Source organism: Elephas maximus, chromosome 14, assembly GCF_024166365.1.
Source record: "Elephas maximus indicus isolate mEleMax1 chromosome 14, mEleMax1 primary haplotype, whole genome shotgun sequence".
NCBI classification, from domain to species: Eukaryota; Metazoa; Chordata; class Mammalia; order Proboscidea; family Elephantidae; genus Elephas; species Elephas maximus.
In genome coordinates this window covers 95270754-95285745 of record NC_064832.1, presented here as the reverse complement: position 1 = coordinate 95285745, position 14992 = coordinate 95270754, and the positions used below count along the sequence as shown (strand labels likewise).

The 14992-nt window shown below is 42.8% G+C and overlaps 1 protein-coding gene across 1 annotated transcript in view; it reads right to left on the bottom strand.

The window, feature by feature from the left end:
* BRCA2 (BRCA2 DNA repair associated) overlaps positions 1-14992 on the bottom strand; it is an 81285-nt gene that overhangs the window by 51815 nt on the left and 14478 nt on the right. The window contains 9 exon segments of the mRNA XM_049853220.1: positions 1574-2668; positions 3462-3573; positions 3895-3941; positions 5258-5369; positions 6049-6089; positions 6183-6229; positions 6927-7032; positions 10940-11125; positions 13249-13354. Of these exon segments, the coding sequence (XP_049709177.1) occupies positions 1574-2668; positions 3462-3573; positions 3895-3941; positions 5258-5369; positions 6049-6089; positions 6183-6229; positions 6927-7032; positions 10940-11125; positions 13249-13315 (1813 nt within the window). The 5' untranslated portion in view covers positions 13316-13354.

Here is a 14992-nt window from a genome sequence, read left to right as displayed (position 1 = left end):
ACATTCACTAAATATTTTTCACTAAGAAGGTAGTATCTAAAATGAGAATTATATGAAAAGCAGTAAGTGAATGTCACTGATTTAAAGAATTCTAAATACTCTCTGTTTTGTAATCATATTTTCCAGCTGAAGATACATAGCAACCAGTATTTTTTTTTTTACAATGTGCATCAGTTCAATCAAAACTAGTACATAGTTCAAGGAAGTAGCTAGCTACCATATACAAAACTCAAAAAGTGGCTTTTATCAGAAAATAAGTTCACAAGTAAGTGAGGCAAAGGAAAAGAATGAGAAAAATAGCCATTTCCTTTAGTTAATTCCGGGTTTCATACGAAAAAGAACAAATGCCAATTTTTAAAAACAGGCTCTACATGTAAAGGGCCTGAAAGATGACCTAATCTCACTTACAAAAGCCAAATGGGTTAAATTGTTCTGGTAAGTTAATTTTCTCAATCCTCTGAATTTTCTACTGAGCAATTCAAAATTCTCAGTCAGTGACCATTACTACATATTAACTATTTCTTTGGCTTTAACTCTGATATCTAAAGCAGCAAACATTTTTCTCTGGAAATTAATCCAAACCTACAACAGCTTCTCTCTACTCCAGTCCTACCAGCCTTACTGTCCACTAGGCAATTATCAGCCACTAAAGCTTCTTAAAGCTTCTAGGAAGAAGAAAAAACTCCTTAAAAAAAAAAAAAATTCAGTTTAGCTACTGAGAAGCCAACGCTGTTGCTGTTGTTAGGTACCTGTGGAGTCGATTCTGACTCCTGGTGACCCCAGGGGACAGAGCAGAACTGCCCCGTAGGGTTTCTCAGGCTGTCATCTTTACAGGAGCAGATCACCAGGTCTTTCTCCCATGGAGCTGCTGGGTGGGTTTGAACCACCGACCTTTCATTTAGCAGCTAAGTGCTTAACCATTGTGCATCCAGGGCTCCTTGATAAGCAAAGAGTTGCTAAAATAAAAAATGAGTTTCACTGCGCACACTCTGGGCACCCAGAAACACTGTGATAACTTCAAGCAATCTCTAAGTACTTCACTACGCAAGAAAAAATTGCTACTTTATTTTAGGACTGCCTTACTTTAAATTTGCTACCAATTACCTTTTCTTCCCTCTTTTTTCACATGCTTCAGAGCTAATACACAGTATATAACACAACATTTTTAGAGTTGCCCAGTTTGCTACCATATATTAATAAACATTTATAGCAGAAAGTAGTTAAAATGGCAAATTTTTTACTTACATTTTACCACAATCAAAAAAAAGTTAAAGCAGAAATTTAGCAGCCAAGCCTTTGACGCATATGCAGCAAACTGATCCAATGAGTTTAAAAAAACTGATTTTGGATACGGTAACTAAAGGCCTAAACAATAACGCATGTGGACACTACCCGAGATTGACTACAAGACAATCGAATTAAAAACAAAAACAAATCTAAACTACCAAAGGAGAGCTGGCTGTATGCTAAAAAAAAAAAAAAAAAAAGAGTAAAGAAATTCACATATTCAGAAAAGAGACCTTGTCATCACCATCATGAAACTATACACATTATTCACAATGAAAAGAGGTACCTGAACCACTATTTAGGAACGTAAGCGGTGCTTCAAATTGGGCTGAACAGTGAGTTGGTTCAGATTCTTGATCTTTCTGCATTTTTTCCCCTGGATAAGATGTTTTATCATTTACAGAATAAATAAACTTTTTTGTTTTCTTTTTCAAAGTGGATATTAAACCAGCATTCTTCAAAGTTACAGAAGCATGTTTGGTGGTGACTGGGCAGCTTCCATTATCAACTAAACTTGGACATAAGGAACCCCATCTCTGGGAGCAATTAGCACCTATTTCCAATCCACTTTCAGGGGCTTCAGGTTTTTCTTTTAAGTTTGAATCAGTCATATTATCTGAGAAAACCGCACCAAAAGCCTCATCAGGTGATTCTCTTATCTTGAAAATAGACTTTGTGATACCCTGAGACAGAGAAGCTACCGGAGAAGTTCCGGATGCTGTTTGCTTTACTGCAAGAATGGAGTCTTTATGAGATAAAGGACTCTGCTCTTCCTCGCTCTTATTTACCACTCTTTCCTCATTCAGTAGCTTCTCTGTTTTTGGTAAACGTGAAATGCGTGACAAAGAATTTTCTGAAGTAGTGAAGTTGGCACATTCTTCCTCTGTGCCTATTAGGTCTTTTTCCGAATTATTTTGGTCACAAGAAGTAGGTAGTAGGGGTATTCTCTCCATCTGAGTTCCATTTAGGCCAGAGAGGGTTAGCTGAGGCCACTCAGAGGCTGAAGATGCTACAAGCTCCTTGGACACCGTGTGGCCGATATTCCCAGTGGGCTCTTCACCTGGTGCATTGGAACCTAATGGGTCACTGTCATTTGGTTCCATTTCAAACGCAAACAAATGTCTACTTTCTTCCAGTTTTTTAGCTTCCTCACATTCACCAGCTTTTGTTTTATTGAAATATTTTTTCCTAGTCTTGTCAGTCTTTACTTTTTGTAGATTTCCTGTTTTATATTTAGTAACACACAGTGAAAAACTATCTTCTTCAGAAATATGTGCAACTGTTTCATGTCCTTCTTCTTCTAGAGCACTTGGCGCTCCCCCTTCAGGATGGTCTTCACAGCTATTCACTTCACCAAGGAAGTTCCCCAATTCTGCTGAAACTGAAAACAGAAGCACAGTGAGAAGAAACAGAACCATAACATTAATACTAGTCTCCCAGAAGAAGTACATGCTAAAACTGCACTTAACTTAGCATTGAAAAGGTTATTCTGAGTGCTAACTATCATTTCTTTAACCACCCTTCCCATGTTTTTGGCAAAGACCGATTTTAAAGTACCCAGCGTCTTTTATTCAGGCTCCAGTCCCTAAGAGTCTTTCTCTTCCAGCTCTACAAAGTTAAAACTGACCTTACCTTACTTCATATACAATTTAATTTTCTAAGACCCATCAAACCAGATGTTTCAAATCCATTTTGTGGACCTCAACAACTGAGAATAAAATCTGATTTTACACACGTACACACACACACAGAAATAAGTGTGTGTATATATGACAGTGCACACACACAAATCCACAGACATCCAGTCCTGCACATTTAGGCAGACACATACAAAGAAAAACGCAGTGTTCCCATGACCTGGCTAGTAAGACCTGTGGTGTATCTATATTCGTATTTATTTTTTAATGAGAAAATCAGGCCTTCTCATTTTGCTAATTGTAAGTCTTACTCTCTTCATTTCTGAAGGCTTTGAGTAATGGGTTTTGTTTTTCTGTCACAACAGCATCTAAATAGCACTGTCTTAGTATGATGGTTGAACATTTTCATCCAAATCAAGTTAGTTCCTAGCCTCAAGGCCTTGAGACAGAAACACCAGTTCGGTAATCAAGAAAAAAGGGGCAATAGTTAAATGATGTCTATTAAAAGCAGCCCTTCAGCTAAGCACAGGGACTCACCGCGACTTATCACTTCTCCTTGGTTTTCATTTTCACTGTCTGGCACAGAAGGGATAAACTGGTCATTTTTCTTCAGACTTTTATTATGGTTGGAAAAATGGTTTTTCAAAATCTGCAAAAGTTATATTTTAAAATCAATAGTACACAAACTCACAGTATAGCAATTTAAAATATATACAAGGATGTCAAGGTGTACACACATATATATATACACATATACATACATACACACACGTGCAACTTACTCTTAGAGAGATAAGCAAGTTTCACGCGAAGTCAAAGACAATCACATACAGAAGCAGGTTTACAGACTCTCAAAGCCTTAGACAAAACATAAAGTAGGAAGTGAAAAATGCAAGATGAATAATTTATCAAGGCAATCTAAAATTCTAGGCAATTTCAATAGAAAAACCAATTTGTCATATTTACTTACAGCAGAATCATCAGGAAATACAGTTTCAGGTGCTTCCTCATCTCTGACTGTAAAAAAAAAAAAAAATTCCATTTACCTGTATCACACATTTACCTGTACTGTATTACACACTGGAGCCCTGGGGGCGCAGTGGCTAAGAGCTTGGCTGCTAACCAAAAGGTCGGCAGTTCAAATCCAGCAGCCACTTCTTGGAAATCCTGTGGCACAGCTCTACCCTGTCCTATAGGGTGGCTGTGTATCAGAATCAACTCGACAGCGATGGGTTATTTGGTCACGGGTATTACATATTACACACTAAAGTCAATGCAAAAACTTTCACTAAATGGCATGAGCAAGTATGTATTTTTTGGTCAGACATCAAAAAGCACACACGCTACTGGATTAAATGACACACGTGAAACAAAATAAATTGACCTGATTACAGCAATTAGAAAGGTCAGTCAACACAGGAATGAGCAGTACTCACTTCCTTGGTGCCACTCATAAGGCAATAAGAACTATAGCCTGGTGATCTGGACTTTATGGCAGTACTGTTCATAACGACTTTGAAGAAGCAGATGGAGTTGTGTGGTCAAGACATAAACACTAAAGCTTGAAGCTGTTTAGACAACAATGCTGTCTAAAGGCACATCATATGTTAAACACGTCTTACTCTTCAAAATGCTTCTACCCAGATTATTTCATATGAACCACAAAAGAAGAACGCTATCTTCCTCCCAGTAAGAGAGGAATCAAAATGGTATGTATGTTTGCTAGAATAAACAAAATAATAATAATAAATTAAGTCCTGGTTTGGGTATAAATTAAACTCAAGCTCTGAGTACAACCCATATATACATAAATACAAACACATATATACACATACAAGGAAAACAGAAGTTTTACAAAACGAACATTTCAGATAATCTCATGATTATACCATTTCAATTATAAAACTGAAGATTTCAGTTTAGTACCACTGTTAACACAGAACTGTAGAACGGATTTAAGTAGAGAGAGAGAAAGCTTATTTGACATTGTACTTTAATGCCTACGTATAAAAATGATTTGTAAAAAATTCACATTTTCACACCAAATATTGGTTCTTAAATGCTCATGTGTAGGTAAATGGGTGTAAAGCTCTTCTAGGTCACAGACACAGCACTAAAACGCAGCGCTGGGCTCCCACAGAGCACTACTTCAGGTACTTATGGTTTATCCAGTGTACCCTCAATGATTCACTTATCAAAATGACATATTTATCAAAACAGTATCATCTAATATTTTATTTTTATACTTTCCTTTTAAAAGCACTTTTAGAAGTACTAGAGATGTCAACATCATCTACCTTTTTTTACACGATACACACGTTTGCTAGTATTACCTATTAGCACAGTAGAACTAAGAGTCGGTGGTGTGGCTAAAGAACTTGACCAAGACATATCTGGGTCCACCTCAGCTCCTAGACTCTCAGAAATACGTTTTGGTGTCTGACCCTGGAAATAAAATAGTTTATTAAATACATACATACTTCTAACATGTACCCAAGAATAAGGGAGTCGTTTCTGTTCTCTTCCAAATAATCTCTGAATTTTGCAAGTCGCTTACTTTTTAGGCTTTCGTTTTCTTTAGTTAATCTGCTTCCGAAAGGGCCTGCTCTTGAAAACCCTATGCAGCAGCTCCACTCTGCACTCACGGGGTCCTTGACTTGGAATGAACTTGACAGCAATCAACAACAACAAGGGTGTCCAATTTTATTTCGTGGAAATACACGGATGGACAATGTTTTTTCACTCGCTCATTTCTTTCACTTGTCATTTACTGAGTGCCAGTGTGAGGCAGTAAGCTAGGTACACCTCTGTAAACCTCAGGGCAAAGTAGAATACTGGTGTCAGCTGCCACCAAGGTGGCCTTGACTCATGGCGACCCCACGCAAAACAAGATTAGACTGGTGTGATCCAGAGCATTTTTGTTGGCTGACCAGGCCTTTCTTCCTGGTTTATCTTATTCCGGAAGCACCACAGAAACCTGAGCAGCATCAGAGAACACGCAAGTCTCCACCGACAGGCACGCGGTGGCTGCGGACGAGGTGCGGTGGTCGGGCATCGGGCCTGGGTCTCCTGTTGTCAGTTCTCCACTATTCCACAATAAAAATAAACCAGACAGAATGCTCACCTTCATAAGCTTTGGTGTATGAAATAAACTTCCACATAATACTGGGGGGAAAAAGAAAGAAATTACTAAGTTTTATATGCCTTAAAGTTTCTAGTATTCTCAGAATAAAAAGCCTTGTCTTTATTCATTCATACCCGACTTTTCTCTTTGTGGTGTTACACGCATGCATCGCAGAACAGGACTAAAACAAAACAAAACAAATACCTCGGATTATTCAAAAGATAATAGATATGGCAAAAAGCAACAAAACGCTAGTTAACAATCTTATTGCAAAAAATACAGACTCATTATCAATTGCTTGAATTATACTTTTTAAATCTTTTTAGATTACTTTTTAAAAAGTAAATACCTATGAAGAATTGACAGCAACGGGTTTGGGGGTTTTTTTGGAAGTAATGTTTAAACGTTCACTGAAAGCAATGTATAAAGTACTCACAAATTTCAACTTCTTGGAACTGTGTATTTTGAATTTAAAAATTATGTAAAGTGAATATGAACACCTAAGACCATCACATTCTCACCAAAGATTTAAAGGACATGAATAAATTTTAAACTGATAATTTCAAAGATTTATGGCTTTCCATCATTAATATTTGTTAAACAGTCACAGAAAATAATATACAGAAAACCAGCCAATTCAATGTTATCAGAAAAACAGGGTAAATGTTTCTAATGTAAAAATTATTCTATGAAAGGTCTCAACTTAAGAGGAAATTATTTAAAAATAGAAGATCCTCTACCAGGTTCAGCCAAAACATTATCATGAAAATTAGATGCATTTCTATAAAACAAATATCATACACAGAAAAACACCCTGGCTTTTGAAAAACAAAAGAAAAATGTTCTCTAAGTATTTTAACAGAACAGATTCATCATACCTTTCACTAAGACAAGGATTGAGAAGCGGGCTGGTAACATCCTTTGCTTGAGACATTTCAGCCCTCACTGAGAAACGACTTTGTTTACTACTGGCAATATCCTTTCCTGAAATACAGGACAATAATTATATGACAGTGTACATGCTCTGGACTGTGAACGTTCATCTTACGAAAGTAGTTAAAAACGAAAGGCCTCATCTGTACCGCGAAGGGGAAACCCTGGTGGCGTAGTGTTAAGTGCTACAGCTGCTAACCAAAGGGTTAGCAGTTTGAAAACGCCAGGCGCTCCTTGGAAACTCTATGGGGCAGTTCTACTCTGTCCTATAGGGTCGCTATGAGTCGGAATCAACTTGACAGTACTGGATTTTGGTTTGGTACTGGGAAGGGGACTATGTGGGAAGTTCAGTCTGAAGGGGTTTTGCACTTTGCCGATTCCCAGGATGTCTCCCCGTTCAGCGCCACGTTAGGCACGTGATATGCATAAGACCCTCTGGGTGATGCAATTCAAGACACAGCTTTAACCTCAAGTTCATAACCTAGTCAAGAGATTTTCTGAATGTACACAAGTGGGACACAAAGTAGAATGTGATGTGTTCTCTTACTGTTACACACAGTATTATGGGATCACGGAGGATAAAAAGAAGGGAAAAGGCGTTTTACCAAAAACCTACCGAGGTACCAAATCTGACCACACCACACCTCTGGTGAAAACCTTTCAGGAGTTCCCTGTTACCTTCATGATCAAGTTCAAACTCCATAATAACAAGGCCCTTCACAATTTGCCTTCTTAATTTTTACGATTCCATTCTTTCACACTCTGTTTTTAGCCTACACAACTCCTTGCCTATCCTGAAGTGTTCTTTCGTCTTTGTATGAGCTCTTTCTCTTGACCCCCTTCACTTGGTTCTCAGTTATCTTCAGGTTTCCATCTAGACATGACCTCCTCCAGAAAACTTTCAGTGGTTCCTCAGGTGAGATGATGGAGTCCCTGGGTAGAGCAAAAGGTTAAAAGCACATGGCTGCTAACTGAAAGGCTGGAGGTTCCAGTTCACCCAGAGATGCCTCAAAAGAAAGACCTGGTGATTTACTTCTAAAAAACCGGCCACTGAACACTGTGCACTGAAACAGGGCAGTTTTACTCTGACACGCACGGGGTCACTACGAGTCGGCGCTAACTCCACAGCGACTGGCTTTTTAAAATGCGATAAAGTGCCTACTCCTTCTATGCTTCCCAGAGTCTATCACGCACTGTTCCTATTTCCCCTATTAGACTGTGAGCTCCCTGAGGCAGGGATCCTGCCTTATTCATCCCTGTACCCCTAACAACTACAATAATGCCTGATACATGCCACAAATGCTGGCTGAATGAACGAGCTAGTCAAAATAGAGGAAATGGGCTGTAAATGACGATACACAATACTTCTGTGCTCACGCTGGACGCGTCTGCTTCCCAAGACAACACTACTCAGACGGGGCTTCCGAAGCTGTATGAGGTTCTATCAAATCCAATTCCCAGTTTTCAACATGCCTATTCTCTCCGTATTAGAGGACATTATATGTGACTGTCCAGGGCTTTTAATGGTTGATGGGTGCTATGAATTTCGCCCTCAAGGCATCTGATTTATAATTACCCTTAAAACAAAAAAATGCTCTTAAAAATAATTGCTTTGGCTGATTTGACCCTATAACCTCTTAGACGAGCTCTGGAAAAATAAGCTCCATCAATGTTGTTAAGATACAATGAAATGAAGACGAAACTAATTTGAAACTATTTGTAACCAGCACAGACAAATGCCTCATTCTCATTTCTCAAGTAACAGAGACTAGAGACGGTTACTTATAAGCCAATGTATACATGTGACTAAAAATTCCACTTTACAAGATATCAATTTTTTTCTCTAATGAGACTGTTAGTTGAAGATACTATTAAAAGTAGCTGAACCAATTTTTTAAAAACCTCATCTTTTCCCCGTTCACTTGTATAGAGATTCTAATCACAACGAAGATGGCCTTAAAAAATAACCAGTCAAAAACAACTTTATATTCAAATAAAAATGTCTCAGGTAACTTGAGAATCTCATATATAAGCTAAAGGATGGTAAGCTAAGCTCCTGCCCAAAAGCAAAATGCGAAGGCAGGAATGGGATGGAAAACCAGACCAACGGACATGGGGAACCCAGGGTGGAAAGGGGAGAGTGCTGTCACATTGGGGGGACTGCAACCAGTGTCCCAAAACAATATGGAGTATGTATACAAATTTTTTAATGAGAAACTAACTTCAGCTGTAAACCTTCACCTAAAGCACAAAATTAGAAGGAAAAAAAAAAAAAGCAATGCTAAGCTAAACTCATACGATTTTTAGGAAAAGGAAAGGCTGCTGAGAAGCAGAAATAGCACATTTCCTCATCAAACTCTGGGGATAATTCTTTTAAAAAATAACATATTAAAAACAGCAAAAAACAGGTTAAGAACAGTTTAAGTCTATTACTTTCACATTTCAACACTGAATTTACAGTCAACTTAAAAGCAAAAGGAGGTCTCAAGAGGCTACAGCCAGCAGAATTATTTACGTATTAAACAAACAAACAAAAAAACCCAATCCACTGCTGTCAAGCTGATTCCAACTCACAGTAACCCTATAGGACAGAGTACAACTGCCCCATAGGATTTCCAAGGCTGCAATCTTTATGGGGCCCTGGTGGCATAGTGGTTAAGCACTTGGCTGCTAACCAAAAGGTCAGCAGTTTGAATTAACTTGCTGCTCCATGGAAACCCTGTGGTTCTATTCTGTCCCATAGGGGCACTATGAGCTGGAATCTACCTGACAGCAATGGGTATATGATCTTTATGGAAGCAGTCTGCCACATCTTTCTCCCGCAGCGTGGCTGGTGGGCTCAAGCCTTCCATTTAGCATCTCAGCACTTTAACCACCGTGCTACCAGGGCGCCTCACTGATGCATTCCAAACCCATAGCCGTTGAGTCAATTCCAACTCATGGTGACCCTACAGAACAGAGCAGAACTGCCCCATAGCTTCCAAGGAGCACCTGGTAGATTTGAACTGCTGACCTTTTGGTTAGCAGCCATAGCTCTTAACCACTACACCACCAGGGTTTCCCATATTTGCATTACAGCCTTAAAAAAGTCAACTACTCAATTAGATCCAGTGTGGCCCTCATTAAATAATTCTTATCCTTCCCTGGTTATAAACAGGAAACCACTCAATCTAGGTACATCCTTCAAGACCAAGCAGTCAGTCCAAGCTGCTTTATGGAGCTCTTCCTGATCACACTAACACAGGTGGCTGCTCCTTTCACTCAGCCCACAACACAGTACTCTGTACATGCTCCTGTTGTAACACACCCCACCCCACCCCACCCTAGTATGTTCCTTCATGTTTTCCCTCCCTACAAGACTGAGATTCTAGAGGCCGAAGGCCAAGTCATTCATGTTGTGTCTTTAATGCCTAGCAAGCTGCCAGGCACAAAGCAAGCACTGAATGTGTTAGACGGATGGTACCCTTGTCCACGCTCTTGTCTACATTTCATCTGCTAAACGCTCCCAAGGCTCGTATCCTAGGTGTCAGCATAATCAATTTTCTCCTCTTCTGTGATGACCCTGTTACCTTCCAAGGTGATGGCTGATTCCACTGCTTTCCCGCCTGTCTGAATTCTCTCTCATTCCAGCCTTCTATTCCCGAAAGTGTACAGGGCAGTCTCTACCTAACATCTCTCTTCCCTCCCAAGCCTGCTTTTCCTCCTGGGCTTCCAGCTTCCATAGATGTCACCACACCTTTTCCACTTGGTCATGCTCTAAGCGGCAACCCAATCCTTTCTTCTGAATCCTAAATTCAAAGTCACTGAAGCACCCTGTTTTCTACTTCCTATACCCACTTTCAAGCCCTATAGGGTTGCTATCAGTCAGAATTGCCTCGACAGCAGTGGGTTTCATTTTGTTTTAATCTGGGTTTATATAGTTATTTTAAAGGAGACTGGTACAGTGCTGGAGTTATACCTTGATCTTTGAATATGATCGGAGTTGATGCCAACTGATTGTAATAGGGTTTCCTTTGTGGTGTCTTAAAGGGATTTGACCCATAACTGCTGATTTTATATTCAGCCTCTTCTGCACGTTCAGATTTATATGGTGGAGCTTCTGAAGAAAGTTCTTCAAACCAATTAAGGCTAACTGGTCCTAAATCTGTAAGAAAAATAAAAATTCCACCTTGGTTTTAATCAGTGACATAGAAAAGATCATGAGCCTATCAAGTAAAGATCATAACAACAACAAAAAAAAGGATGTTTGAGATTACTTCTGTTAAGGGATATTAGTTTAACAAGACTATTAATCCATTCTCTTATGAATCTGTAGTAAGGTACAACCTGAGTTCACAAAAGTTACAAGCTGCAATCTCTTAGCAGTATTAGCTTTTCTACAGCTTTCTTTCTACCTTATATTCATGAATCAGAACCAAAAATCATCCCCAGGAAGAACGCATTCCATAAATACAATTCGAATAACTATAAAGACTACATAAGTGTATGTGGCCAATCCATGGGTACAAGGAACATGAAGACTCTAAAATAAAGTCAAGGACAAGATCCTGTCAGAGAGAATGGTTCTCAAAGTGTAGCCCGTGGACTCTTCCAGGAGATCCACAAGGTCAAAACAATTTTCATAACAATACTGAGGTGTCCCTTGCCTTTTCGCCATGCTGACACCTGCACTAAGGACGCAAAAACAACGCTGAGTAAAACTGCTGGAGCCTCAGCATGGGTCAAGGCTGCGGCCCCAAACCGTAGGAGCTTCACTTGACTCTTCGCTACCATGCACTTGCAATTAAAAAAAAAAAAGCCAGTTTACTCAATGAAACAGTAAAAATTGATTTGGCACGTGCCTTTTTCATATTCCCTGTGACAAAACGGCAAGTATGCACAAAGCACTTCTGTGTAATGAGGTACGACAACTGTCTAGAAAACTACTCACTCGATGCCTCATGAGCCCAACTAGTGCTATTTTTCGTGGAACACCATGGCACTAAGTTACTCAGACTGGAGTAATCGGGCAGACATCTCAAAAATGAGTGGAGTGAGGCACCACAAGGAAAACAAAAGTCAGTTTGTTGCCAATGATAAAAGGCGAGCTTTCAGATGAATGCTAGAATCATGGTAAACTCACAACTGTAGCGGGGAGCCTCATAACCTTCCAATCTTAAAAGACTTTTCTGGTGACACTGGAGGTGAGATTAATGAATATGTTTTTTGTTTGCTACTGTTTAATGCAGTGTGTCAACAGATGGAAGATCTGTGTAACTCCAAGCATTGATATTTTCCAAATAATCACATAATACTCATGTTACAAAATCACGCGTGGGTATAACATACATTCAAAGTGTAAGAAAGATTCAGGGGCTTTAATATAAAAAGGGTACGATACAGTTTCAGAGTCTACACTGCAAGTTAAAAAACTATCACTTGTTTCAAGTTTTGACATAGCATCAAAGAAAAATACACAGTTAATCGGAGACGACCAAATATTCCTTTTTCCAACTATACAGCTATGTGAAGCTGGATTTTTCTCTTCCATCCAAACAACATATTCTAACAGTTAAAATGCACAAATAGATACATGACTCCAACTATCTTCTATTAAGTCAGACACTGAAGGGAAATGCAAAAATGTAAAATTACTTTTGTATTGAAAAATGTAGCTATTTTTCATAAAAACTTAGGTTTATTTTTGAGTGAATAAAAAAAATTTAAACTTTTTAGTTTCAATTTCTAATGTGGTAATGTACATACACAAAAGTTCTTTGGGTCCTCAATCATTCTTAAGCGTGTAGAGGGGTACCGAGTCCAGAAAAGTTTAGTAATTTCCACTCCAAACTAACATTATCAACGCTGCTGACTTGCCAGTCATTGCTTGCTGCAGTGGAGTCGATTCCAAGTCAGAGCGATGTCACATGACAGAGCAGAACTGCCCCATAGAGTTTTCTTGGCTGTCATCTTTACAAGAGCAGACTGTCAGATCTTTTCTTACACTGAACCGCTGGACGGTTCAACTGCCAACCTTTCAGTTAGCAGTTGAGCACTTAACTTCCTATTGCTAACCAAGGGGACAGTCTTCTCTTTATCAAGCAAGGGTTCTATATTTATCATTTTGCTAACTGTGAACAACCATGTCCTTGACTGGATGTATGATCCCATAAGGAATAAAGTGTAACAAAACAAAAACGTTTAGTATTGGCTTCTCATATGCATCTTCACGTATTTTTCTGAAAATATTTTCAGTGCCATGTGTATTTATATAAAACCCGTCAATACCTGCTTTGCTGCATTGGGCCTTAAAAATGTCAAAAAAGGTTGGCCTCTCCTTGAATCCAACAGGCATTTCTGTCTACAGTATTACTCCAACGCTGGATAAATAATTCTGCAAGAGAGAAGACCAAAATATACTTCATAGAGGTACACAGTCTTTGTTAGGTGACTCTGAGGTACGGTCAGAAGTGCAGCGAACACCTGAAGTTAACTGTTTACCCCGGTCCTATCTTTAGGGACGACAGCCCAACCTAAGAGCCATGATGAAAACGTTCTCTATTTCCGCCGTCCGACACAGTGGCCACCCGCTCCATCCTAACGTCCAGCGCACAGACATCAGGCACTCGGAACGCGCCCAGTGCGACTCGAGAACAGGGTTTTCGATGTGAGTTCACTTGACCGGTCCCCGGCAGCTGTTCGTTATGGAGCCTGAGGGCACAGGGGCTAAGAGCTGGACTGCTCACCAAAGGTTGGAGGTTCGAGTCCGCCCGCCGCTCCCTGGAAACCCTAGGGGCGGTTCTACTCCGTCCTACAGGGTCGCAGGGAGTCGGCTCCACGGCCACGGGTGTGGTTTGGTCCTTGGGCTGTCGTGGGCGATAAACGCCGCTGGCACCCGGACCTGCGCTCACCTGCGAAGCAGGGCGCCACCTGGGGCGGGTGCGCTAAGCGAGGCCGGTGAGGAGCGCCCCCAGGCGGTAGGACATCACCCCCACGGAAACACTCGGTCAAGGTCCGAGCCCGCGCCTGCCAGGAGGGGACCCCGCTGGGGAGGCCAGAGCCCCGGGGCCGACCCTGAGCTGCCCGGGGAGGCCGGAGCCCCGGGGCCGACCCTGAGCTGCCCGGAGCCCCGAGCCCGCGCCTGCCAGGAGGGGACCCCCGGGGAGGCCGGAGCCCCGGGACCGACCCTGAGCTGCCCGGGGAGGCCGGAGCCCCGGGGCCGACCCTGAGCTGCCCGGGGAGGCGCCCGGAGCCCCGAGACCGCGCCTGCCAGGAGGGGACCCCGCCGGGGAGGCCGGAGCCCCGGGACCGACCCTGAGCTGCCCGGGGAGGCGCCCGGAGCCCCGATTCCGCGCCTGCCAGGAGGGGACCCCGCCGGGGAGGCCGGAGCCCCGGAACCGACCCTGAGCTGCCCGGGGAGGCCGGAGTCCCGGGGCCGACCCTGAGCTGCCCGGGGAGGCGCCCGGAGCCCCGAGCCCGCGCCTGCCAGGAGGGGACCCCGCCGGGGAGGCCGGAGCCCCGGGACCGACCCTGAGCTGCCCGGGGAGGCCGGAGCCCCGGGACCGACCCTGAGCTGCCCGGGGAGGCGCCCGGAGCCCCGATTCCGCGCCTGCCAGGAGGGGACCCCGCCGGGGAGGCCGGAGCCCCGGAACCGACCCTGAGCTGCCCGGGGAGGCCGGAGTCCCGGGGCCGACCCTGAGCTGCCCGGGGAGGCCGGAGTCCCGGGGCCGACCCTGAGCTGCCCGGGGAGGCGCCCGGAGCCCCGAGCCCGCGCCTGCCAGGAGGGGACCCCGCCGGGGAGGCCGGAGCCCCGGAACCGACCCTGAGCTGCCCGGGGAGGCCGGAGTCCCGGGGCCGACCCTGAGCTGCCCGGGGAGGCCGGAGTCCCGGGGCCGACCCTGAGCTGCCCGGGGAGGCGCCCGGAGCCCCGAGCCCGCGCCTGCCAGGAGGGGACCCCGCCGGGGAGGCCGGAGCCCCGGGGCCGACCCTGAGCTGCCCGGGGAGGCCGGAGTCCCGGGGCCGACCCTGAGCT